At 46.4% G+C, this 23,156-nt stretch overlaps 3 protein-coding genes across 7 annotated transcripts; 2 read left to right on the top strand and 1 right to left on the bottom strand.

Annotated features, from left to right (window-relative positions):
* Positions 1–2: 2 nt before the first annotated feature.
* Positions 3–5,726, bottom strand: zc4h2 (zinc finger, C4H2 domain containing). 2 transcript variants are annotated; one of them, XM_040175611.2, is made up of 5 exons: positions 5,451–5,726; positions 4,627–4,798; positions 4,191–4,363; positions 1,074–1,236; positions 3–688 (listed from the first exon to the last, which is right to left on the bottom strand). In XM_040175611.2, the coding sequence occupies exons 1-5, from the start codon at positions 5,501–5,503 to the stop codon at positions 575–577; spliced, it is 675 nt and encodes a 224-aa protein (XP_040031545.1). In that variant the 5' UTR covers positions 5,504–5,726; the 3' UTR covers positions 3–574. The 2 variants fall into 2 exon arrangements, with proteins under 2 accessions (XP_040031545.1, XP_040031546.1); XM_040175612.2 differs by having other exon boundaries at positions 4,948–5,518.
* LOC120818470 (moesin a) lies at positions 4,724–14,448 on the top strand. Of its 4 annotated transcripts, none has more exons than XM_040175589.2 (15): positions 4,726–4,858; positions 7,343–7,390; positions 7,620–7,703; positions 7,785–7,880; positions 8,064–8,186; positions 8,789–8,940; positions 9,043–9,126; positions 9,217–9,363; positions 9,528–9,624; positions 10,273–10,436; positions 10,579–10,709; positions 10,910–11,070; positions 11,488–11,580; positions 12,358–12,591; positions 13,825–14,448. In XM_040175589.2, the coding sequence occupies exons 2-15, from the start codon at positions 7,367–7,369 to the stop codon at positions 13,987–13,989; spliced, it is 1,755 nt and encodes a 584-aa protein (XP_040031523.1). In that variant the 5' UTR covers positions 4,726–4,858; positions 7,343–7,366; the 3' UTR covers positions 13,990–14,448. The 4 variants fall into 4 exon arrangements, with proteins under 4 accessions (XP_040031524.1, XP_040031523.1, XP_040031520.1 ...); XM_040175586.2 differs by lacking the exon at positions 4,726–4,858 and adding an exon at positions 5,690–6,775; XM_040175590.2 differs by lacking the exon at positions 7,343–7,390 and having other exon boundaries at positions 4,724–4,858.
* A 645-nt stretch (positions 14,449–15,093) lies between these two features.
* On the top strand, positions 15,094–22,468 carry LOC100359388 (androgen receptor alpha). The gene is given in 9 exon segments (NM_001267691.1): positions 15,094–15,974; positions 16,978–17,114; positions 17,360–17,476; positions 17,862–17,990; positions 18,106–18,312; positions 18,860–19,004; positions 20,068–20,198; positions 20,366–20,517; positions 22,304–22,468. Coding segments are annotated over 9 exon segments (2,064 nt in total).
* Positions 22,469–23,156: the final 688 nt, after the last annotated feature.

Below are 23,156 nucleotides of genomic sequence, written 5' to 3'. Positions count from 1 at the left end.
AGTACAAAAAACAGCCATTTATTGTTATCACTCTATTAAAGTTAAACACACAACACTATTCTGAGCTTTTTGTTGATCCTGTCCGTGCTCACTTGAACACTGTAAATATTAAAACAACATGGTTTTATTTAAACGCTACCGAACCAATTTTCATTTTATATTGGCACTAAAAGTACACGACAGACAGCCATAGGAGCAAGCATGCATTGCAAACAAAATGTACAGTACAATATTGAAGAAAAAACAAACACTGGCAACATGGGCAAAGTTATTTAGACGTTTCCTTTTTGCATTACTTCAGTTACACGCTCAGGGTCTATCCTATCAAAGTCAGAAAATGACAGACAAACATCCAAAGCACTGATAAGACCAAACGACACGAGGACACCAGCAGATTCTGCATCCTTTTCAGTTGACAGTTTATGAAAAGATCATTTGTTAAAGCGGGGCGAAATCGTCCTGCAGCACAGACCTGTAGTTTCAGCCGCACACTGTGGTGGTGTACGTGGCTGATCTTAGATCAGTGTATTGGACCAGGTCCCTTTTAAACGCCCTACTGGAGCTGAAGTAGGATCTACTCATCAGGCTTCCTCTTGGGCTTCTTCGGGTTGCGGGAGCGGCTCTTGGCCTTGCACAGCGGGCAGATGGGAGCATTACGATGAATCTGCTGGTGGCAAGACAGGCAGGCCTGGAGAGAGGGGGAGAAGTTTAGAGCCATCGCTTCACATCGCGCCTTCCTCTCTGTGCTGTGTCGAGAAGCATCTTTGTCAGGTGGCACGTGGGCGTGTCGGACAGAGCTTATTCTTCGCTTTATTCAACTTTGGGCTGGTGTGTTAGTTGTTGGGTTTTTTCTCCTACGTTTGGCACCACTAGGACTCGGAAACATGCCGGAGACTCACTAAGCTTTTTTCGTGACACAGCGAAACGACTAAGTGCAGCAAAACTAAATAAAACTTGGGTCCTAGATTACTGCCGCTTTGTTTTCAGGTCCGACCGTTCAACAACTCTTCAGACTCGCAAAATGTGATTTTCCTTCAAGGTTGCAGCTCTTTTTAGGGCAGCGGGAGGAATACCTTCATAGGCGGGGGCTGCTGTCTGAAGGTGGCCGTCTGGCGTGCATCTTGCTTCCTGGAAACCTGAAGCTGCTGAGCTGCCGCTGCGGCGGCAGCGAGGGATTCTGGGATGGCGGGCTCATGCGGCTCCTTCTGCCACTCCGCTTTCTGCTTCTCAAAGTAGCTGTTTGAAGAAAAGAGAGAAAAAAAGAAAAAGATAGACGAAAAATCTGGCTGGCTGCGATGCTTATTTAGAGCTTATGAATCATATCACAGTTGAGATTATCCCATCTACTCTGCGTATCAAGAGATGTGGAGTGGCAAAACCAAATATAAAAGGCGACTAAAATTGAAGAGCATTATAGACAATCTCACACATCCTCTTTGTATGTATAACTCCACGGAAAGTACTTTTATCGGGAGGGTGTTTGTCTGCTTGCATGGGAGCGTGTCAGTGTGTGCGGAGGGCTGGGAAAGAAATGTGGCCTTGGACTTTATGCCTCACTGGCCCATTTTCAAAATAAAAAAAGTGATATCCCATTACTTTGGGCTCTCTGGTTTCTCTCAAAATAGGTTTGTGACCGAGTAGAGCATTAACAGAACAAATGTAACGTGTCCTGCGACCATGAGCCACCAAAGCACCGACTAACACATTTCATCATGTCGGCCTTGATATGGATTCCATGTCTGTCCCGTCTTAATAAGACATGCTATTCAAGTTGGATCGTTTGCTATTACAGACATAGTAAAAGGCTCACTTTTTGGGCTGAAATCACCGTCACGTCTTATCTTAAAATGAGCCCCCCTTCCCTCGAACAGTGGCGCGATCGAAGTGTTAACACTGTTAATTTGGGTTTTTTTTCTGCCACCAAAATGTGCAAGTGTTAGTTTTTAAATCTCCCAGATATCTCGCCACAAATCCGCATGAGAAGAGGCACCAGAGTGAAGCGTCGGTCGGAACTCTATAAGTACCTTGTAAACTCGGGAGTTGGGGGGGGGGGGGAGCCCAACCACCAAGAAGGAAAAGCGAGACGCGTACCACCTGGCCAATGAACTCGTCCTGCCAGCTTCCACAGCACAACGCGGCCAAAAGCAGCAGAGCAGCAGTGGCCCATCAAACCTTCCCTAAACTCGGGCTCTTCATTTGAAAAGACGATTAAACAAATTCCACTGCATAAAATATCCCTTCTAACCAAAGTGAGAAAAATAACCTGACATTCTGAAACAACGCCCCCCCTCCTCTCCCCCGCCTGGCGCTGCCTTAATGTACCCGTGAGTAAGGGACCACAGCAACTGGCAGATTGACGACAGGAAAACTGGGTCAATATTTCCGTCTGCACGGTAGGTAGAGGAACAGCTCACACGCAAAAGCACATTTTAAAACAACTGTCCTGTGTGTGATCGTTGGTCCGATTGCACAACCTCAATATCCCAAAGAAAACGGTTCCATCTTGATATCGACCCCAGTTGGAGGATGTGCGGCTGCTCTCTCCGTGCAGCTGGGAGTCCGCCGCCGCCCCCCCCGGGGGGGGGATTCGGCGTGCAGGGCTGTGGGTGACCGGGACATTCTGGAGCTACCAAATGGATTTATTGCTCTGCGGCTTTTGCAAGGCACCGAATCATGCGGAAAGGAGGGGCAATTAAGTTGGATATGAACGTCCGAATGGGCCAACGGAGCTGAAGGGACTATCGCCTATCGGAGGAACTGAGTCGGATGTCCTCTACATTACCGCAGAGACACACCAGAGGCTGTGCGCTGCAGAGACATGGGGGTAAAAATAGAGCGGGACGTTTCAGAAAGGACATTGGGTGTTTTGTTCTGATCGAAGTCAGTTAAATGAAATGATTGTCTTAACCTGATTAGTCTGTAGTTGAGTGACTGCATGCAAGCATGGTCGTGGTGCAGCTGGAGATATTTGTTAATAATTTCCTCTATAACTTTAGTGCTGTATTCATTTTCCAGGAAAGCGCTCAATCAAACCAGAAAACACTCATACTTGATACTAATCATTTTAAACTATGTCATTCACACGGAGGTACACATACCATGTGGTTATTTATGTACACACATATATATACAGTGTAAATATAGTAGAAAATAATTTTGAAACGACCTGTTCAAAACAGCTTTCATGATAAACAAATAAGAAACATATTCAAGTTGGATCCTTCTAGACCATTGATGACCAGAGGGTCGTGTCTCACTAAGGGTATTGTGGTGAAGTGAAAATGTCCGTATCGTTTGAAGACCAATACAGATAAAGGAGTTATTGTGCTACAGCACACGCAGTGAATTGCTAAGATCTACTGTATTCATGCTGTGTTCTGCGCAGGCAGCTGCGGATTACAGAAAACGATTGTGAGCATCTCTGTCCCTCTCCGCCGTATGGAGCGGTGAGTAAAAAAGTATTTATAATCCTGTGTACGATTAATTGTGTCCTACTGCACAATGTGAGACTTGTTACTGTGGTCAAAGGCTTTCTGAAGGCAGATATCACAATTATGATGCGTGAAAGGTTTTGGCTAATTATACTTAGGGTTTTGAATCTACGAGACTAATCTGAAATCGGATCCTTTGTGCTCTTTACAGTTTACAAAACCAACTTGTTTTCACAGCCTATAAACGTAGCACCACATTCTGAAATGACACCGCCGCCGCATTCACTTAGCGGCTGCAGGTGTGATGTACTTCTCAGGTGGACTTTGACAGTGACCATCGAGTACTTCTATTGTTTACTTACTTTTTACTTCTCTGAATGCCATTACCACGCATCGCATCCCAGAGAATCTGTTTGCTTACACTATAGATGACATAGGTAAATGGACCTATACACAAATTTAAAACCGAATGGACTTTGGGTTTGAATCATGAATTATGAGATTTGACTGTTCAAACGAAACCTGTTAATCACATCGCCGTGTTAGTTTCACACTCATGTCCGAAGGGGCATATAATCCGCTGTAAAAACCACAAAGCAAAATTTGGTCAAACTAATCTTACTGTGACTGTGTGTGTGTGTGTGTGTGTGTGTGTGTGTGTGTGTGTGTGTGTGTGTGTGTGTGTGTGTGTGTGTGTGTGTGTGTGTGTGTGTGTGTGTGTGTGTGTGTGTGCGCGTTTGTGGGTGTGTGCATACTGACTCCAGGGAGAGCTTCTCTTCTTCTTCGTTCAGGTTGGGGAGTCGGTGCAGGCCTAAAGTCATCCTGAGGGCATCGACGTGCTCCTTCAGAGGTTTGTACTCGTCATGCAGCCGGCGAGTGGTTTCTAGCAGCTTGTTCAGGTCATTCTCCGACTGCTTGATGGTGCTCTCCATCTGAGAGGGCAGGGACGGGTATTTCAGAACAACAACAGTGACAGGCCCGAGTGTAAGCTATTCCTGGTTGTCATCACACGTCCACTGTGGGACTATTAAAGGATTCTCTTATCATTGTACAGTAAAAATAACACCGAAGGACTGACGTTGCGTTTACTTCATCGTTATTATGCCGTGTTTATCTAGCATTGCTAAGATGTACCGAACCCGAGATTCCAGCGGCACCACACAGAACGTGTGTGTCTGCGAACGGCCTCGCTCACCACATTTATGTCCGCGTGGATGAGACGCAGCTCTTCCACGTGGGCCATTTTCTCTTGAAGAAGCAGATCCATCTCTTGTTTGTACTCTTTCAGGTGCTTCTCCTCTGACTCCAGAGCGTCAAACTCAACCTTAAGACGGGACTTGATCTTCTGCATCTGGACGGTCTTGTTCCTGCAGACAGTGGCACAGACAGAGACGGAGAGCGGCTGTCAGGTCTCAGATGCAAACAAAGTGAGACGTGTTTACCTCGCAAAAAACGAGCACATCTAAAATAACAGCATGCCGCGCGGGGCTTTGCATAGGACTACGATGGCGAATACCTTCACAGAATAACCTCAGCCGTTCATTCGTGTATCGAGTGCACGGATTCACGCACATCTGGCACGCAGTCACCACGCGTGGCTTTCAAACACCAGTCAGTGAGAAGATGACAGGCCGATAAGCTCGCTAGCTAAGCTGCTAGCTTAGCCACAGAAACAAATTAGCCCCTCACATCTGGCATTTCGTTGACGCACATCTGGAACGTTGACGCGTGTGGGATCCGAATATGGACGTCGCCCACAGCTTCTCCGCATCTAACGTTACGTTTCTTATTCGGCCCGGTGGGAGTGTTTCCGTAGCCGCGTTGGAGACGAGCAGGAACAGCGAAACGCCGGATGAACACACGGGGGGGGGTTCGCAGCAGTGCGGCTAGCACTAGCTAGCGTTAGCTCCTTAACAAAAGCCAAGTCAAGGGGCTCACACTTGGCCGACTGACGTTAGCTAAGGTTCCGTTCGCCGGTACGAGCTAAACACCTGGCAGCGTTACGCGCTCGCGCCTCACCGTATTTCCAAGATGTTTTCCAACTTGCACATTATCTCTTGTTCGTCCGCCATGGTTGTCGTTCAGATGAGCAGCTCGGTTCCCCCGTGAGGTCACGGTGGTCTCCTTGTTGATAAAAAAAAAAAACACAATGGAAGGTGTGAGCGCGCCGACGAGCACGCGCCCGCAACGTGAAACCATGGCGACGAGTGACGCGGTCGCTGCCGTACGAAGCCCGGCAGGGACACTCGAATGAAACACCAGCGTAACGCTTCGCTCCGCACGAGCATTTACTCTGACGTTGGATTGATAACAGTACATTAACGGCGGGTTTATGAATAGTTTTGAGGGATAGGTGGGGAAATCACCTGGAAAAACAACAAAGGAAAAAAAGAAAGAAAATGTTTTTTCATATCACGGAGAAGGTCAAGTTTCTCTCTATCTATTAGTTTATATTAGCTGTGCTGTAGCCACAAGTGAATCATCCAGAGGAAACACGTTGGAAATCAGGACGAATTGCAAAACATGTTACCACATGTATTTTTGCACACACGCACACACAGTATTTTTGTTTTATACTAACCCATAGCCTTAGCCTTATTCTACTAACCCATTGCATTAGCATTTCATTCCACTTTATTTTATTACTTGTGCACTGTTGTCTTGTCTGTCTACTGTCGCGCACTAACCGCCAAGACAAATTCCTTGTATGTTTGACATATTTTGGCTAATAAATGTTTCCTGACATTGAAACTAAATTATACATTTGGATACATCCATATTGCAGAAGTATTTAAAAAAGTACAACCCTGTTAGCTATCACACTGTCCTGTTGAGCAGCTAACAACGGGCCGACAAACCGAAAAACAACACCGCCCTGACCCGAAAATCACTGTATGCCATAACTTGCGCTTAAAACATTAACTCAAAAGATTATTAGATTAGCAGAGTGTGCTGGAGCCTTCACTGCCACTGGAACACCAAGTGCTACCAAGTTAGGCCGACTCCTAATTTGTGTACCTCTGTAAATAGGTTTGGGAGACGGAGATCGTGTCGAGGTTTCGACTAATGATACTCAATCAAAATCTAATCGATTAAAGAGGAAAAGTCTTCAAAGTAGACGAAGGTGGCTTCCCTACAAACATGTGGGCCCCAGACTGCCAGACCTGGATTAACTCAGGGAGAAGTAGCCTACTTGGGAGCAATACAATGGTCCATTCTCATACCGTAATAATCCTTGAAGGTATTGCAAGCAGTTTCATATGACTCCGCAAAGAAAAGGCTACTTCAAGCAACTCTCCGAAGAAGTTTATCGGCTACAGATTAAAAAAATACAAATGTCAACTGTAAGTAGCTAGCCTTTATTTTATAATAACTTCATTCTCACTGTATTTTATACGTGCAGTATTTGTTTTGCAAATGTAGTGGTTTGTGAACCTGCTTTGGTATCTAAAGGCGACCGTTGGTCCATAGCTCTCAAACTTAAGAGAACATTGTTTTTGGAGGTGTGAAGCTTTCATGCCAGGCTGACAGATGTTTCTAATTGGTTGTGTTTGTTTTTCCTGGATTTATTGGGCTTTGTCAGATATCCAGATAAACAAAACAAAAAGCTAAGCGTTCCCTTTTCGTGAATATTCATTGACGCAGTCGGTCCCCAGAGGGTGATCAGCAAGGTAGTACCACATGGTTGTAATATTAGCATAGTTTCTCTGTAATGAAGCCATCCGCTTCTCCTCTATTCTTCTTTTTTGTCTTTCTATTGTACAAGTCAGTCTCTGCAACTGATAATATGTTTTACGTTAATCGGGTGTCATTGTGTTGACCCAGTCGTTAATACTCATGTATCATTGGAATGAACCGCGTGTTCTCAGTTAAGTCTAAAATATACTGTGGGCTTCATTTTTTGATTGTAGTCCCCACCAACCTCTTGCGATTGGATGCTCCTGGTTGAACAGAAGAATGTAAGGAACACTCTTTTTGGTCATTTTTTCTGTCAAAGAACCAAGAAATGTAGCATTGTTTCAGAGAAAAAACTAAATGGTCACAAAGTTGGTTGTGCCCCCCCCCTGCCCCTCCCACCCCTACCCCCCTCAGCTGATGTTGTTCTGCATGCTCCTCCAGTGACACAGATGAATGAGCATCAGGCATCTTGTTCCCCCTGTGGCTTAGTGTGAGTGTTTTCTCTGGCAGATAAATGTCCGCGTTACCACCATGGATGCTGAGCTGGAGTTTGCCATCCTGCCCAGCACAACGGGGAAACAGCTTTTTGACCAGGTACACTGGGCACTACCGTCAAGCAGGTGCTTTGACATGCAGGTGTGTGTGTGTGATTGTCTTACTCATTGGTATGTCTAGATAGTGAAGACGATCGGGCTGAGGGAGACCTGGTTCTTTGGCCTCCAGTATCAGGACAGCAAAGGTTTCTCCACCTGGCTCAAGCTGAACAAGAGGGTGAGGAGAATGTCTCTCTCTTCATACCCAGTCATGACATAACTCAACTCCCCCGACATTTGGATTTAAATGAAGACGTAATCATGCTTATGCTTTTGGTTATGCTACTGTTACCCCATTGAGACTAATTAGTACGTCTTTCTTTATTCCGGCATCCCCTCTGTTGCCGGATGCCGATCCCAGGTGACAGCTCAAGATGTGAAGAGAGACAACCCTTTGTTGATTAAGTTCAGGGCCAAGTTTTACCCCGAGGATGTCGCGGATGAACTGATCCAGGAGGCAACCCAACGCCTCTTCTTTCTGCAGGTTGGGAAAAACTACAAGCACATTGTCTTAATCAGGAAAATTGGCAACCCTGAAACAAGGGATGGAAAATTGGCGTCACTGTAATTAATTAGATTTGAATGGAATGAGAATTATCAAGACCCGCTCATGTACTATTGATGTATACTAAACATCGCACATACAATTTAAATTCAAACAATAATAGGAATCAACATTAAGAAATCTGGACAGAGTGCATGTGATATTGCTATCAAGGCTGTCTCATGCAAGTTCCTCTAGCAGAGGAAAAGATGAATAAGGGATATTTTTCAAAGGGATCAAAGCAAAACACTAAACCTGTCTTAACGGCAATCGGGGATTCCACGATGAATCATGTAGATCCTGTTATCCCCTCTTGGCTCTTCTATAAGGGAGTGCACACACACAAAGGAGGGTGCACTAAATTAACACCACAACACGTTTCTCACTTTCTCACAGTTGTTCCCCCGCTGTAGGCCGCATCAACATCAACACCAACACCAACAACACCATTGAGTACGATTCATATATCATCCCACAACACAACTGGGTTTTTTGCATTCAAGCTGATCTTTTTTTTTTCTTTTTTTTTTAACGTGTCTCAGGTTAAAGAATGCATCCTAAATGACGACATCTACTGTCCACCTGAGACTGCGGTGCTCTTGGCCTCGTATGCGGTTCATGTCAAACAAGGAGACTACAGGAAGGACTATCACGTCTCGGGATACCTCGCTAGAGAGAAGCTGCTGCCTCAGAGGCACTGAGTCCTACGGTTATGAGTGTTAACCAAAGTTCAACCTAATGCCAGTTTCAGCCATCTGAATTCTAACCGATGTGTCCTCTTAACTGATAACACCAGGGTTTTGGAGCAGCACAAGCTGAATAAAAATCAGTGGGAGGATAGAATCCAGGTGTGGCATCAAGAGCACAAGGGATTGCTGAGGTACTGCAGTCTTACTTTAACAAAAAAGGCATTCATGCATTCATTTGTAAGAAGGTGTTCTGTAAGACATTCAATTCTTCCGCACCACAGAGAAGACGCCATGGTGGAGTACCTCAAGATAGCCCAGGATCTGGAGATGTACGGGGTCAACTACTTTAACATCAAGAACAAGAAAGGATCAGAGCTGTGGTTGGGAGTGGACGCACTGGGGCTGAACATCTATGACAAGAAGGACAAGTAGGCTGCATTTTCAAAATGTCTCCATTGACATTCGTGGTGTCCAAAGGACAACTACAGTCAGAGCGTCATAATAAAGTCACAATAAAGTCACAATAAAGTTCCAACACTGATTAAAGACCACAATAAGCTCGGTTAAATAATGTTAAATAAATATTTTACAGGATGACCCCGAAAATTGGCTTCCCCTGGAGTGAGATCAGGAACATTTCCTTCAACGACAAGAAGTTCCTCATCAAACCAATTGACAAGAAAGCTCCGGTATGCAAAACACATTACTGCTATTGATTAATCCGCAGCAGCTACAAACTCTTTGAGGCGTGTCATTACGTGAAACTCCGCACAGGCCACATTGACAGGAGGTTTAGTCACGGTTTTTTTTTTCTTCATACCTACAGTGAGACTTTGCGTGGGTATGTTGATCTTTGAGCTTATTTTAGCCAAACCCAATTCATCGGTCTTTGTAGATGGGATTAAATAGCTGCTTCTTTTACCAGTGCTTAGGAATTAATCATAGTGCTCATTAATTTAGCATTAGCGATTTTTATGAAACAGTTTCTATCCAACAAGAACTTCTTCAGAGACACACCTATTCATATTTATCTGCTGCAATTATAAGCAGGAGATGCAAGACGATTTCACATCCTCGTTAATAGGGAAATGACCATTTGTTCACATGCGTAAGTAGTTTAATGGCGGCAGCTGCTACTTTGTTGCACTCACAAACATGGATTCAGCCTCACACTTTAATTTCCGCGCGACTTGAGCAAAAGCCAATTGCTTACTAATTAAAAATTGATTTATTCTCCCAAACAAAACAAACCCCTTCTGGACGCAAACCTAATGTCATCTGTAAATGAGATCTGATGATGTGTCATAAGTCCCTGAATGCTCACTTTTGTGTTAAAGGACTTTGTTTTTTACGTACCCCGTCTTCGCATCAACAAGCGTATCCTGGCGTTGTGTATGGGGAACCACGACCTTTACATGCGCAGACGTAAACCCGACACCATCGAGGTGCAGCAGATGAAGGCCCAGGCCAGGGAGGAGAAGAACAAGAGGCAGATTGAGAGGTGAGGAAGGAGGACATAAAGAAGCCTCATTCTCTTCATTTTTTAAAAAGTTTACAGTGTGTTCTCTTTGCTTTAAGAAAGAACTGTCAGGGGATGTAGTTTTTTTTTTCAGATGTGTATTTATGCACAATTCTCCTGTCAGGGCTCTGCTCGAGAGTGAGAAAAAAAAGCGAGAAAATGCTGAGAAGGAAACAGAGAAGATTGCTCGTGAGACCATGGAGCTGATGGAGAGATTGAGACAGATTGAAGAGCAGACAAAGAGAGCTCAAGATGGTCTGACAACTTTCTGAATACAAATGTTTTTCAAACTTGAGTTGTATTATTTTTTTTTCTGTTTAAGAACATCAAAAGCGGCGCGCAGTGCTTTGAGATATTTGTGATTTTTCGATTTCTATGAAGCTTATACTATCTGGACCCGTCTAGCTATATGTGCAGGATGATTTTTTTTGCGCTCGGGTGCATTTGGGTTTCAGAGCTGGAGGAGCAGACTCGCAGGGCCCTTGAGTTAGAGAAGGAGAGGACAATTGCTCTGGAGGAGGCTGAGCGGCTGGACAAGGACCGCAGAGCTGCAGTGGAGGCTAAAGCCGCCCTGCTGCACCAGTCTGAAACTCAGATCAAGAGCCAGGAAAGTCTGGTAAAAGAAACCTTTTTGAAATCCAATGTCACTTCAATCGATCGAATTCTAAAGTGGATTGCATTCCAAACTTTAAAAAAGAAAAGAAATGCTGGAAAGTGATCATTCCAATTTACTTTACATTATATTTCCCTATATTGATTAATCCACCTTCGAGCTGATAACTAAGCTATTGAACATCAGGTCATCGAGGCATTTGCAAATTCTGCCCTGACGCTATACTTTGAATTGTTCTTATTTTTAGCTGATTGAAAAGAAGAGCAATTAACCTGGGCACATAACGTACATAATTACACGCACAAACACACGCACATGTTCTCTCTAACACACGCGCCCCCGCAGACAGAGCACAATGACCTCAGATCAGCAGCGCTCTTAACTCACTTCCCATTTGTGTGCGTGTGCGTGTGTGTATAGGCCACTGAGCTGGCAGAGCTTACCTCTAAGATCTCCCAGCTGGAGGACGCCAAGAAGAAAAAGGACGAGGAGGCGGATAGATGGCAGGAAAGGGTGAGAATTACTGAAAGAACCACGAGAGAGAGATAAAGGATGAATCAAACATGAGCAAAAAGGGATGTCTGACACTTCTTAGCTTTTGGCCCGGGTAAAGTAGAAGGAAGGTGTCGACCACAGAGTACTATACAAGTAGACTTTCAGATTGGGATTGTATGAACTCGGGTGTCACTTCATTGTCACGGGTATAGCAAGCCTCAGCCCTTTGATGCCATAGTTGGTGAAAAGAAACACATTAAAAGTAGATGCAAATTTGCGTATGCTAATAAGAAGTGCTTTGCTGAACTTTCCGTTGGCACATTATTTCCACTTTATTTCTGTTATTTTAATGACCAACGGAGACTAACCCCGGACAGGTAACAAAGTAGTGGAGGACAACACATTTGGTAAACTTTAATGGTAAACTTTCCTTTTAATGGCGAATTCTGTACGAAAAACATGTCAGTGTAGATTATTTGTTATAAATATATTTTTAGAGTTACGACAAATACTGAACCGGTTATTAATTAGTCTCAAGTTAATAATGATGCCTCTATATAATCTATGTAAGCAAGGAAAACTATTGAAAAGTCCAAATATCTGAAAATAGGAAAGGTAATCAATAGGCTTAGTAAGGCGAGTCACATAACAGTAGTATTGCTCTTGAGTCCGATTTCACCACAACAACAGACTAAATATCTAAAAAGGGGCCGTGTTAGAACACGCTAGTGGGCTCCCTGCACTTGAATATCCATCTGCAGCTACAGCGCTTTGTGTGTGTGTGGGTGTTCGTAGGCAACGGTGGTCGAAGCTGATTTGGAGCGAACCAAAGAGGAGCTGAAGACTAAACTCATGGGCGTCCACATCCAAGACTCAGTCCACCCTCCTATGCACGAGCACGACGAGACGGACGAGAGCAGCGCCGAGGCGAGCGCCGAGCTGACTTCCCCGGACATGGTCCGGGACCGCAGTGAGGAAGAAAGAGTGACGGAGGCCCATAAGAACCACCGGCTGCAGAAAAAACTCAAGGTACGGTTAAGTGAATGCTATCAAATCTGCTGTTCTCTTGTTCGCCGTAAGGTCAGAGGTCATGGTCAGATAGAGATTAGCAGTCCCTGGGCTGCCCCGTCGCTTTTGAGAGTTTATGGCTCTATGGCAATGTCGGTCCGTCAGCCGGATGATAATATTTGGACGACGGCAGAATGGATTGCCATAGAATTACATAGACAAGTTCATGGTCCCCAGAGGATGAGTCCCACTATTATGATGACTTTTCAATAAGTATTTTGTCCTCTGCCTTCACCATGACGTTGACACATTTAATTTGGAGTAAATCTTGGCAGCTATTACATATTTTAGCCATTTGCCTTTTTATCTGGCCACACAAGCTTAAAATGTCCATAAATACATGAAAAAAGGGGGTGGGACTCCTGCGTCCCCGGTCACACATTGTGTTTAGTCCTGATTCCTAAGTCCTAAATGTCAGCACACCCACTGGCTAAATTACCCGATGAATACTAACTACTACACATCAGTATGACTGCATTGTCACTGTGGACATGTCAATTATGCAGACAAAAGCATTTTGCTCAAAGCACCGTTGTGCCTAAGTACATCTTCTGAAGACTTAAACTGGATCACTGACATCAGTTCTTCAGAACAGTTTTGTGATAAGTCATTTTTAAAGGAACTAGTCTCATGTCAAACTTACTTAGAGCCCATACTATTTGATTTAGGCTTAATACATTTCAGCAGTTTGTTTGTTGATTGCCACTTTTAGAGTGTGTGGTTTGGAACCCACATTCCTGTTGCTACAGGGAGACTTTTCTAAGTGTTTTTGTACGTTCGCTGTGTTGCCCGTTGACAGTAATTTAGAGGTTTTGACTCTGCTCTAAATATGGCAGCTTAATTGCCACCACAACATGTGTTTCACCCAGAACTAAGTGCACTCTGCATAATAAAACGTTGCCGCTAGTACATTATCATTCTATTGGTTTCATTCAATTCGCAAATCTCATCCAGACCCTGGCCTGTAACAAATGAAATAACATTGGTCTGTATCTCACAGCCCAAACAAGATATGGTGCAGAACAGAGGACTCAACACAGAACTGAACTTAATAACTATGCACAATGGCGTGTTTTCAGATGGGGATTGAGTGGAGTACAGGGGTGACTGGAGAGGGGCAAAGCTTCTGAATGGTCTCCCAAAGATTCTGAGGAAAGGGGATCTTATTCACTGCGTGTTTGTGTTCTCTTTCAGTTCCTGAGCACTGAGCTGGCTGGAGCTGTAGACGAGAGCAAGAAGACCCCCAATGACCTGATCCACGCTGAGAATGTGAAGGCGGGCCGCGACAAATACAAGACCCTTCGCCAGATACGGCGGGGCAACACCAAACAACGCATTGACGAATTTGAGTCCATGTGAGAGGGGCTGCTGTAAGCCCGCTCAGACTGCAACATCAGAATAGTTGATGAAATGAGACACATCGAGATATTTTAGAAGCATGTAGATGCAGATTATTGCATCTGTAGAAAATGAACCTGACATAGCGGGCTGAAAATAATCTTAAATTATGCTGTTACAGTTTGTGGAAGTCCATTATTGAACTTAATTTCATCTGGAAACAAGTGAAGACAAGTTGAAAATACATTTATGTTACATGGAAACAAAAAAACACTTTCGTGGTCCACTTAAATCATAATCCATGCTGTGATTTATGAAATCAGTTGTCCTTTGTCCTTGTAAATCACAAAAACATTGCCATTCCAATTATTCCAACCAATGAAAATGTCATCGACATTCATTAATGAGAGCGATGACATTTAAGATACTTCCAGCATAATGTTTTCATCATCGCAGAAATAAAAATACACGGAAACTCCATCTGTTTTTTCCATGTGAAGAAGGCCACATCACCTTGACTGTACCTGGAAAACTGTTCCAACGCTGCAATAGAATTAATATTGTTTTTCTTTATATATGAACAATTGGATTTCTTGAAATATTGAAATATTGTTATTGTGCAGGACACTATGTATTACATCTGTGGCGTAAATGTACCCACCGGACAAAACGGGACATAAATATCGTGTATGTCCCAAATGAACGTGGCAGCTACCAGGCGGCGCGCCGCGGAGAGCCGCGTCCCGTCATGAATCGGTCCCGGCCGGCTGTTCTCGCGAGACTCCTCAGAGTGCCAGAGTACAAAGTCAAGTCACAGAGTTCAAACCGTTATTTAGGACTCTTTCCTTGACTCAACAGGCGGTGCCGCCCGGTACTTTGTGCGCAACGGCTAAAAACAAGACGAAAGTTAGCCGGCTCCTTCGTACGCGGCGCAGCCTCGGCGGGACGTCCCTTTTTTTTTTTTTTTTTCTTCCCCTGAAAACAACCTACGACGTCAACTCCTCTGAAATTTCGTGTCCGCTGAAGCGTACGAGCGGAGCCTCGCGGAGTGGGAGGGTTTGGTTTCGTTAGTTCGCCGTGCGAGCAGCGCGCACCGCTTCAGACCGCCGCGACGCGAGCCCGGAGATGGCCTTCAGCTTGAGCCTGTCCGACTTGGAGGAGACGTCAAACTCTTTGGCCGAGAACGAGCGCGATCGCCCGAACGCCGCGGACACCTGTGCGTGCGCGACCACGGCCGAGCTCAGCAAAGCCGTGTCCGTGTCCCTCAGTTTGGACTCGGCGTCTTCCCCGCTCAACGCCATGCACCCGTGCGCCGCCGGCGCCTTCGCAGACTTCGACGCCGCCGCGGAGAGCCGCTCCCGGAGAGCGCCGGAGTTCGGGGCGGCCCGAGCGACGCACCCAGAAGCCGCCCGCTTCGCGCTGAGCGGCGCCGACCCGAGGGGGGGAGGCGACGAGGACGACGAATTCGGAGAAGTGTGCCACGGCATTCAGCAGGTGAGCTGCATGGATCTGCTGCGCTCGAGCGACGCGGAGGGCGCGCGAGGCGAGGCGCGCGACTCGGTGATCGCCAGATACGTCTACAGGGAATCCAACTTGTTCATGAGCCCCGCGACGGAGCTGCCGGCGGCCTCTCAGCTGGACGGGCTCTTCCCCCTGAGACCGTTCTCCGCGTACTCGGCCGGCCCGAACCTGTTCAGGGACGCGCCGGGTGTGTGGCGCGCGTACAGCGGCCGATCGGAGCCGGAGAGAGCGGCATCCGGCGGACACGAGTTGTTGTGTAAATACTGTAACTGTGGACAAGGCTCTCTAGGATCGAGACCGCCATGCCGCTGTATCTGGTTCAACAAAGACCAGCAGGGCGGCAAAGGCGGCATGCAAGCGGCCGTGGCTCAAGGGTACGGCCCGCTGGAAAGTTACCAAAGTGCGGCTCCTCAGGAGCAGCTCGCCCTGTCCGCCATCAAGACCGAACCTTCGGTTTGGATGGACTGCTCCGATCGCAGTTTCAGGTGACAAAAAACACGCACACACACACGTGCACATGCACATGCACGCACACACACAAAACGGATTTCAATGATTTGCTACGACTTGGTTTTAAATTTGCATCAAGTCAGGAGGGCAGCCTCGTTATAGAGCTACATTCTTTCCTGCCAGCCATTTTAGTCTCATATTTCTTTAATCAGTAACAAAAATGCAGATGAACTTTATACGCTTTAATCTGCCAAGCTTTACAATTGTTCTAAATAAGCCTGACCATGTCTGATTTGGTGTGTGTGCGTGTTTAGAATTGTAATGCTTTATCAAATCAATGACATTACTTTAGCACCTTCCGTTCTTCTTGTATTTTCAGCCGGACCCTGACTAAAAAGGAATTACTGCTCTTGCCACTAGGCAAACAAATCAAATGCTCTATTCTCAATTCTGAAACCTAGTCCAGCTGCAGAGACAGATGTGTCTCGGCATTTGTCCCCCAACACCCGCATGTGCTCTCAGCGGCCTTGGCCAAGATGTGTTTTAGCATCAAAGTTCACTCTATCCGTAACTTTCCACTAATACAACGTAATACATCAATGTCACCATAAACAAGAGATACAGCACCTGCTGTGTGCTCTCAAAAAAAAAAAAGACAATGTCCCGTTTCCACTTTTTCGAATCCTCCCCAAAAGCCTTAAACAGGCAACTGCAGAGTTCTTTAATCACAGGTGTGCCTGTCTTTCAGATCAAATCACTTTGTTATTGCACATTCAATCCCGGAACAGGGAAATATCCTACAGTAATTGGATTGGATTTAGGAAATTAGTTCCCTGAATGTCATAACAGGGAGCCTAACATCCTCTGAGGACGTAGTGACATAGTGGCTTAAAAGCTTGTTACTATGCACGTCTTCCCGTCTTGTCGCTCTCTGGGATGAAACCGTAAAAGCCGCGTCGTATCCGCGCCTGCTCCGGAATCCTTTACAACAGTCTCAATTCTACTTCTGTGTGTGTGTGTGTGTGTGTGCGCGTGTAGAAATGAGGATTTGTTTCCAGGTGTGTACCTGTCGGACAGGAGAGTGTGTCAGGTGTGCGGTGATGATGCCTCCGGCTGTCATTATGGAGCTGTCACTTGCGGGAGCTGCAAAGTGTTCTTCAAAAGGGCCGCAGCAGGTGGGTGCGACAAAAAACAACAACACGAAAACGCACTCGCGCAATTACTCAACGGCTTATTTAATTTCTTACGCCCACCCGTCCACGCGGGCAGGGCGCCGTGACCTGACATTACGAGGTTGACTTGCTCGTTATCAGTCAACACCCACATATCTTCGTTCGGAGTGCGAACCGAAGGCATTGTTGCGCTCGCTCCCTCAACCTCGTGGGGGGGGTTTTTTTTCTTCTTTTTTCTGTACCACCAGGTAAGCAGAACCACCTGTGCGCCAGCCGGAACGACTGCACCATCGACAAGCTGAGGAGGAAGAACTGCGCCTCGTGCCGCCTGAAGAGATGCTTCATGTCGGGAATGAGCCTTAAAGGTGACGGGAACATCAGAGTGAGCGACCGGGAGAGGGAAGGCTGTGTGGTGGCTTATTTGGAAAGTGGCGTTATTGCAGGGCGGTAATGTGCCTTTGACGCATTGGATAAGAACCTATCCATCAAATGTAGCTTCAATACAGTCTTAAAAAAAATGCATCGGCCACGAATTGAGAGCATTTGCCCCATGGTTATGATAAAGAACCGCTCCGCTGGTTGAAGCCCTTCAAGTACTAAACCATTCATATGATCGCCTTCCAGTCTTTTTTTTCCCCTAGCTATCTATTGTGTAATAAATTAGACATAACAAGTTGAAGTGGAAGCTTCTTATCTCCTTCTTGCCCTCATGTCTTCTCCTCGTCCGTATCGTCTGTGGCGCGGTTCTAGGTCGCAGGCTGAAGGGAAACGGACAGACGAGGAGCGCGGAGGAGGAGCAGCAGCAGCAGCAAGGGCCCGGCGAACGGGTCGGGAAGAGGGACGTCATGGAACCAGGAAGCGCAACTGTCATGGCTCAGAGTGAGGATTCGGAGGGCCGCCATCGCGCTGACTTGACACCGGGCACAGTCCATGAGAGGAGTCTCAGTATTTCCTTTTTGATTTGTCTGTGTGTGTGTGTGTGTGTCTTGAGCAGCATCTCAGGCCCTGGCTCTGGGCATCCCCCCGACCCTGCGCTCGTGCCTCTCCCTGCTCAGCGTCCTGCAGGCCATCGAGCCGGCCGTGGTCAACGCGGGACACGACCACGCGCAGCCGGACAGCCCCGTGTCCTTGCTCACCAGCCTCAACGAGCTGGGGGAGAGACAGCTGGTAACGGTGGTGCGTTGGGCCAAGGCGATACCAGGTAAAGCACTTCCGCTGGTTTCAGGTTTCAGCCCCAATGCCAGACGAGCCCCGTCCACGGTGTCGGGCCCGAGCAGCAACGATAAAGCAACCACCACAAGGTCAGCCGCGTCGGCGCCGATAACGCGGACGGGCGGCTCAGTCGCTTCGTGGTCAAATGCGGAGCTCACATTTTCATACGCAGCAACGGAAAGGAAGATTTCAATGCAACTCCCATGTTCACAGTAATTATTCCGCAAAGCTCTACAGCCGCCAGGGACGAGTCTAATGTCTGATCTCAGAGCTGTTGTCATTGCGCAAGGCCTCAACCTCTTGCTCCAGAGATAACAGGCAATGCCAGGAGTCAGTGCCAGCTGAGCATCCCCTCAGTTCGTTCCGCTATCCGCCACTAGAGGGGTGTGTGATCACGTTCAAGCCAAGAGTAGCAGGCCAACGTCTCCATTCTGTCATGACTGTAATTGGGTCTATTATATCCGCTGGTGTTATTAAGTGTTCTTTTCCCTCATGTGTGCAGATGTTTGGTTTAAAAGACAAAGTGTTCTCAACAGGTTTCCGTGACATGCACGTAGACGACCAGATGTCAGTGATTCAGTTGTCGTGGATGGGGGTGATGGTGTTCGCTTTGGGCTGGAGGTCATACACTCTCACTAACAGCTCCCTGCTCTACTTCGCCCCAGACCTGGTTTTCAATGAGTAAGTCACGGGAAAAAGCACTCCCTCTACACTCTGTAGTAGTTCACAACGTTGGGTTTGGAAGCCAACCAAGCACAGAGACGTTCCCCGTTCCTGTTTGTTCAGGTCTTAACCGCCAAAATAGTCACATGGCCGTTAGGTCTTGTGGGAGTATAATTGCACCTGTCACCGCGATTTGAAGGGAAAGCCACAGGGTGATGTGCTTCAGAGGGTTTTTTCTTTAAATCACACAATGAACGGCGTGTTTTTCTAAGGTGAGGCGGTAAACAACTTTGTTCTACTTTCATCGTTTCCTTTTCGTCTGATATACGTGGCCGCGTGAGCGATCGCCTCAGATGGTTTATTCCGTTTGATCTTCCCCGATCCCACCACCAGTTCCCCCCCCCAAAAGATAGTTGAGTCGTTTCTTTTACTTTCTCGTTGACACGTTTTTAGAATCGTGCAGCAGCCTCTTTTGATAAGACCCTCCCCAAAAAAACGTATCCGACACCTGAGCTTCTGTCTTCTGTCTTTTATTTCTACTTTAAAAAAAGACTTAACGCAGAGTTTGTGGAGCAAATTGCCCGGAGTTGATTTACACAAATAACAATTCGGCCTGCCTCTCATCATTAAATGGTGTTTTGGTGATTAAGGAGGATGTTGCTCTTAATGCTCAAGCCAGCTCCAGCCCCTGTCGGAGCAGCTTCCACTCGGCTGGCGTTTCGCGCGACATTAGCAAAACCCTCATTCCGTCTGCATTAGACCTCTGTCACTGTGGGCTGCCTCTGACCTGCATGGTAATGGAAACGCCTGCCCTTGTTGCTGACCCTCATTTTTCTCTGCCTCTCTGTCGTTCTCTTTTTCCATTATCCACCTCACTCATTTCTTCTAACCTCTGCGGCTTTTTCCTCTTTCTCACTTCTGCCTCCATTAATTGTCTTCGTCCTTTCTATATTCCTCTCAGCCTGACCCCCCCCTCTGTCCCCGGCACTCCTGCTTATGTCACACCCGGTGCTCCTACTACCCCCTCGCCCCCCACCTCACAGTGTTTTCTTTTTCTCCCCCCCCCCACTCGTCCTCACAGCCAACGGATGGAAGTTTCCAGTATGTATGAACACTGTGTGAGGATGAAGCTGCTCTCCCAAAGGTTCTGCATGCTGAAGGTCACTCAGGAGGAGTTCCTCTGCATGAAGGCCCTGGTCCTCTTCAGCATCAGTGAGTCTGCCGGGGGGGGGGGATGTGGGGAGGGACACACGTTTGAAAATAATAACTTGAGCGTCCGCTGTGCAAGTGAAATACGACTGTTAATAGAGTTCTTCGGAGAATCGATGGGATGGATAAAGTCTCGGGGAGTTATCGCCGTGTGCTTTCTGTGCTCACAGTGCCAGTGGAGGGCCTGAAGAACCAGCGTTGTTTTGATGAACTGCGGACCTCCTACATCAAGGAGCTGGACCGCTTGGCCAGCCACTGCGGAGAGACCACCCGCACGCAGCGACTGTTTCAGCTCACACAGCTGCTGGACTCCCTCCAGTCGGTAATGGACACTATTTGCCTTCACTTGTCTGAAAGAGCACCCCGCTGGGACTTTGTTATAGAAGTGGGTTCCTAATTGACGCCACAGAACTACTGCTCGAGCAACAAATGGTGCAGCAAATCTGTGTTTTTTTTTTGTTATCAACTAACCAGGCGGCATCATGACGCGTTTGTCATTTCATGGCTGGTTGACTCTAGATCGAGGCGATCAGTTATTACGTGCAGTTACGGACAGACGTACATTAACCGTGACACCGTCCCAACAACAGTAACTCGCGGTACACCGGTTTGTGCACTAATTCCGAGCCATCGGCCAGGGGTTAAACACAGACCTTAAGGTCATGTGACGGCATTAACGTCTCTTCACTGGTGGTAAATCAGGAGGGAAAAGTAATGAGTCACTCTCTGGTGGTTTTATTGCAATATAAATTATAACTGTAGAGTCCCACAACAAACTGACACACATTGTCCATGACGCGAAGAACCCTCTAGTCCAAGTCAACATTGTTTAAGGCCGGCTGGCTGCACTACAACACTGACCTCCGCGTTGTATTGACAGGAAGCAGCAGCGCTAAAGCAGATACATTCTGGGGCTGAAAACACCGGGAAAGAAATTCTGTCTCAAATTGTGTTTAAAATGTGCTGGAGAGCGCCTGCACGGGATCTCTGAACGGATTACTGAGGAGGAAGACGGAAGCACGATTATTATTTGTCCAAATTGGAATCCAGAGCAAACTAAAGCAACACAAGAAAAAGATTAACCAAGCTCTGTTTCTGAGAATGAGGGAATAAATTATTGACTCATCTGTTATTCATCTACAACAAACGTATGTGTATGAAGTGCTTCAAAAAGTCTAAATAAGTATGTGTGTGTGTGTGTGTGTTCACATATACGGTGTGTGTGTGTGTATATACATTATATATATATATATATATATATATATATTACTCTTCCTAAATGATAAAAAGTACATCGTAAAATTCTGCCATCAAAATTAGCTGATTTTAACATCCAACATGGCGACTATACATCTTCATTTGAGTTACCAAATAAAAAAACTGTCACAACAAATGGTTTTTAGAACCCAAGTGAAGTCGGCGAAACCTGAAATAGATCATGATCCTTGGCACATTTATTGTATTAGTATACTCTGCTTTCATAGATTTCTTTATCATTTTTGAGCCGTTGCGGATTTGAACAAAGACTTTGTGGTATGCGCCCACTACAGGGACGCGGCCACTGGAGGGCGTTAATCGACTGCTTTTTCCGTCTAGTGCTGCTGCAGCTTGTAATATTACAACTAGTTATTATCCAACTTATTTCTTTTTATCATTGGTTTGGGCGTGACCACAGGAGCTGGAAAGCTTCCTCCCTAACCGAGCCAAGCTGCAGCAGTGTCAGCCCCACGTCTTTCACTGTGGATTTACTCGTAAGGGCTCAGCTTTGTCAGCGGCCCACTCTCATCTGAGATCTTCTAATGCCATGAGGGCGAGAGGGCACCCGGGGATCGTCTGGCAGGTTCCTTTTAGGCAGAAAACCAGAGTTGATGAAGACTTTACCTTTCGGCTTTAACCTGCCTGCGGGGCTTACGGCGTCACAATGAGTGTCATCTTTTTAAATCGCCTCCGAAAGCTTGTGTCAAAAGACGGGCTTCGATGTCCTTTGCCGTTTCCTCTTTAATCCGAAGGCTTTGTCCTTTTTTTTTCTTCCCAAAACGCTGCACAAACGTCCGCGCTACATCTCCGTTCCTAATAACCTCTCTCCTTTTTTCGCTTTTTCTTCTCAGATTGTGAGGAAGTTGCACCAGTTCACTTATGATCTGTTCCTGCAAGCTCAGTCCCTCCAGACGCGGGTCAACTTCCCAGAGATGATCTCCGAGATTGTCAGCGTCCACGTGCCCAAGATCCTCTCCGGCATGGTCAAGCCCATCCTTTTCCACGATACGGCCTGAAAAGGCGAGCCGCCGTGTTGAAACGCCAAGTGAGGGTTTGTGATTTCACGAGGTGAAGTGAAACACTCGATCACAGTGAAGCCACGAACGGCATAAAGCACATTCTTCCAAATCTAATTGCATCCACTTTGTTATTCTTACCGCCTGCTATCTGTATTACACACGGCACGTGTTTCCTGGTGTCGATTTAAAAAAAAAAAAAAATAGCCTTTTCATTTTTAGAATGCACTCTTTCTCACAGGCTCACGAAAGGCTCGTGAAACTGTCTGGCACGTAGAGGGCTTCATATTTAAAAGACGACGGGCTCTGTTTTATTTCGGGACGCAAGCCGGTGGTGAGAAAAGAGTTCACGTTGCCATTGCTTGTGTGTGTGCGCGCTGTGGTTTATGATATTTGCACTAGCTTCTTAACAATCAATGTTATTGTGTGCACCTGAGATGAGGGAAGTTGATTGACAGTTGATAAACGGTTGTGGCACGCATGCTAAGACACTAAGCCGTCTCGCCTGAACACAAGGACAGGCGCATCCAATCAATAGGAATAATAGCCAACTAATCGTTTTTAGGTGTCCACAAAACAAACACGCTTTTAAACTGCAAGTGACTGCACCGATGCCAATTCCAAATGTATATTTATGAATTTTCTATCATCAAAATGTCACACTGAAGAAAACAATTGTACGAAGCGC

This window comes from Gasterosteus aculeatus, chromosome 4, assembly GCF_964276395.1.
Source record: "Gasterosteus aculeatus chromosome 4, fGasAcu3.hap1.1, whole genome shotgun sequence".
NCBI lineage: Eukaryota > Metazoa > Chordata > Actinopteri > Perciformes > Gasterosteidae > Gasterosteus > Gasterosteus aculeatus.
The sequence above is the reverse complement of the archived record's forward strand: the minus strand, read 5'-3'. Positions and strand labels throughout refer to the sequence as shown.

What these genes read in the sequence shown, in the direction of transcription:
- zc4h2 (XM_040175611.2), bottom strand. Translation starts at nt 5,503, where the DNA reads ATGGCGGACGAACAAGAGATAATGTGCAAGTTGGAAAACATCTTGGAA. An exon ending in GAAAACATCTTGGAAATACG is followed by an intron (nt 4,799 to 5,450) that starts GTGAGGCGCGAG and finishes CACTGTCTGCAG; the next exon opens with GAACAAGACCGTCCAGATGC. An exon ending in TCCACGCGGACATAAATGTG is followed by an intron (nt 4,364 to 4,626) that starts GTGAGCGAGGCC and finishes CTGCCCTCTCAG; the next exon opens with ATGGAGAGCACCATCAAGCA.
- LOC120818470 (XM_040175586.2), top strand. Translation starts at nt 6,692, where the DNA reads ATGACTCCGCAAAGAAAAGGCTACTTCAAGCAACTCTCCGAAGAAGTT. An exon ending in TCCTGGTTGAACAGAAGAAT is followed by an intron (nt 7,391 to 7,619) that starts GTAAGGAACACT and finishes TTTCTCTGGCAG; the next exon opens with ATAAATGTCCGCGTTACCAC. An exon ending in GACAAAGAGAGCTCAAGATG is followed by an intron (nt 10,710 to 10,909) that starts GTCTGACAACTT and finishes TTTGGGTTTCAG; the next exon opens with AGCTGGAGGAGCAGACTCGC.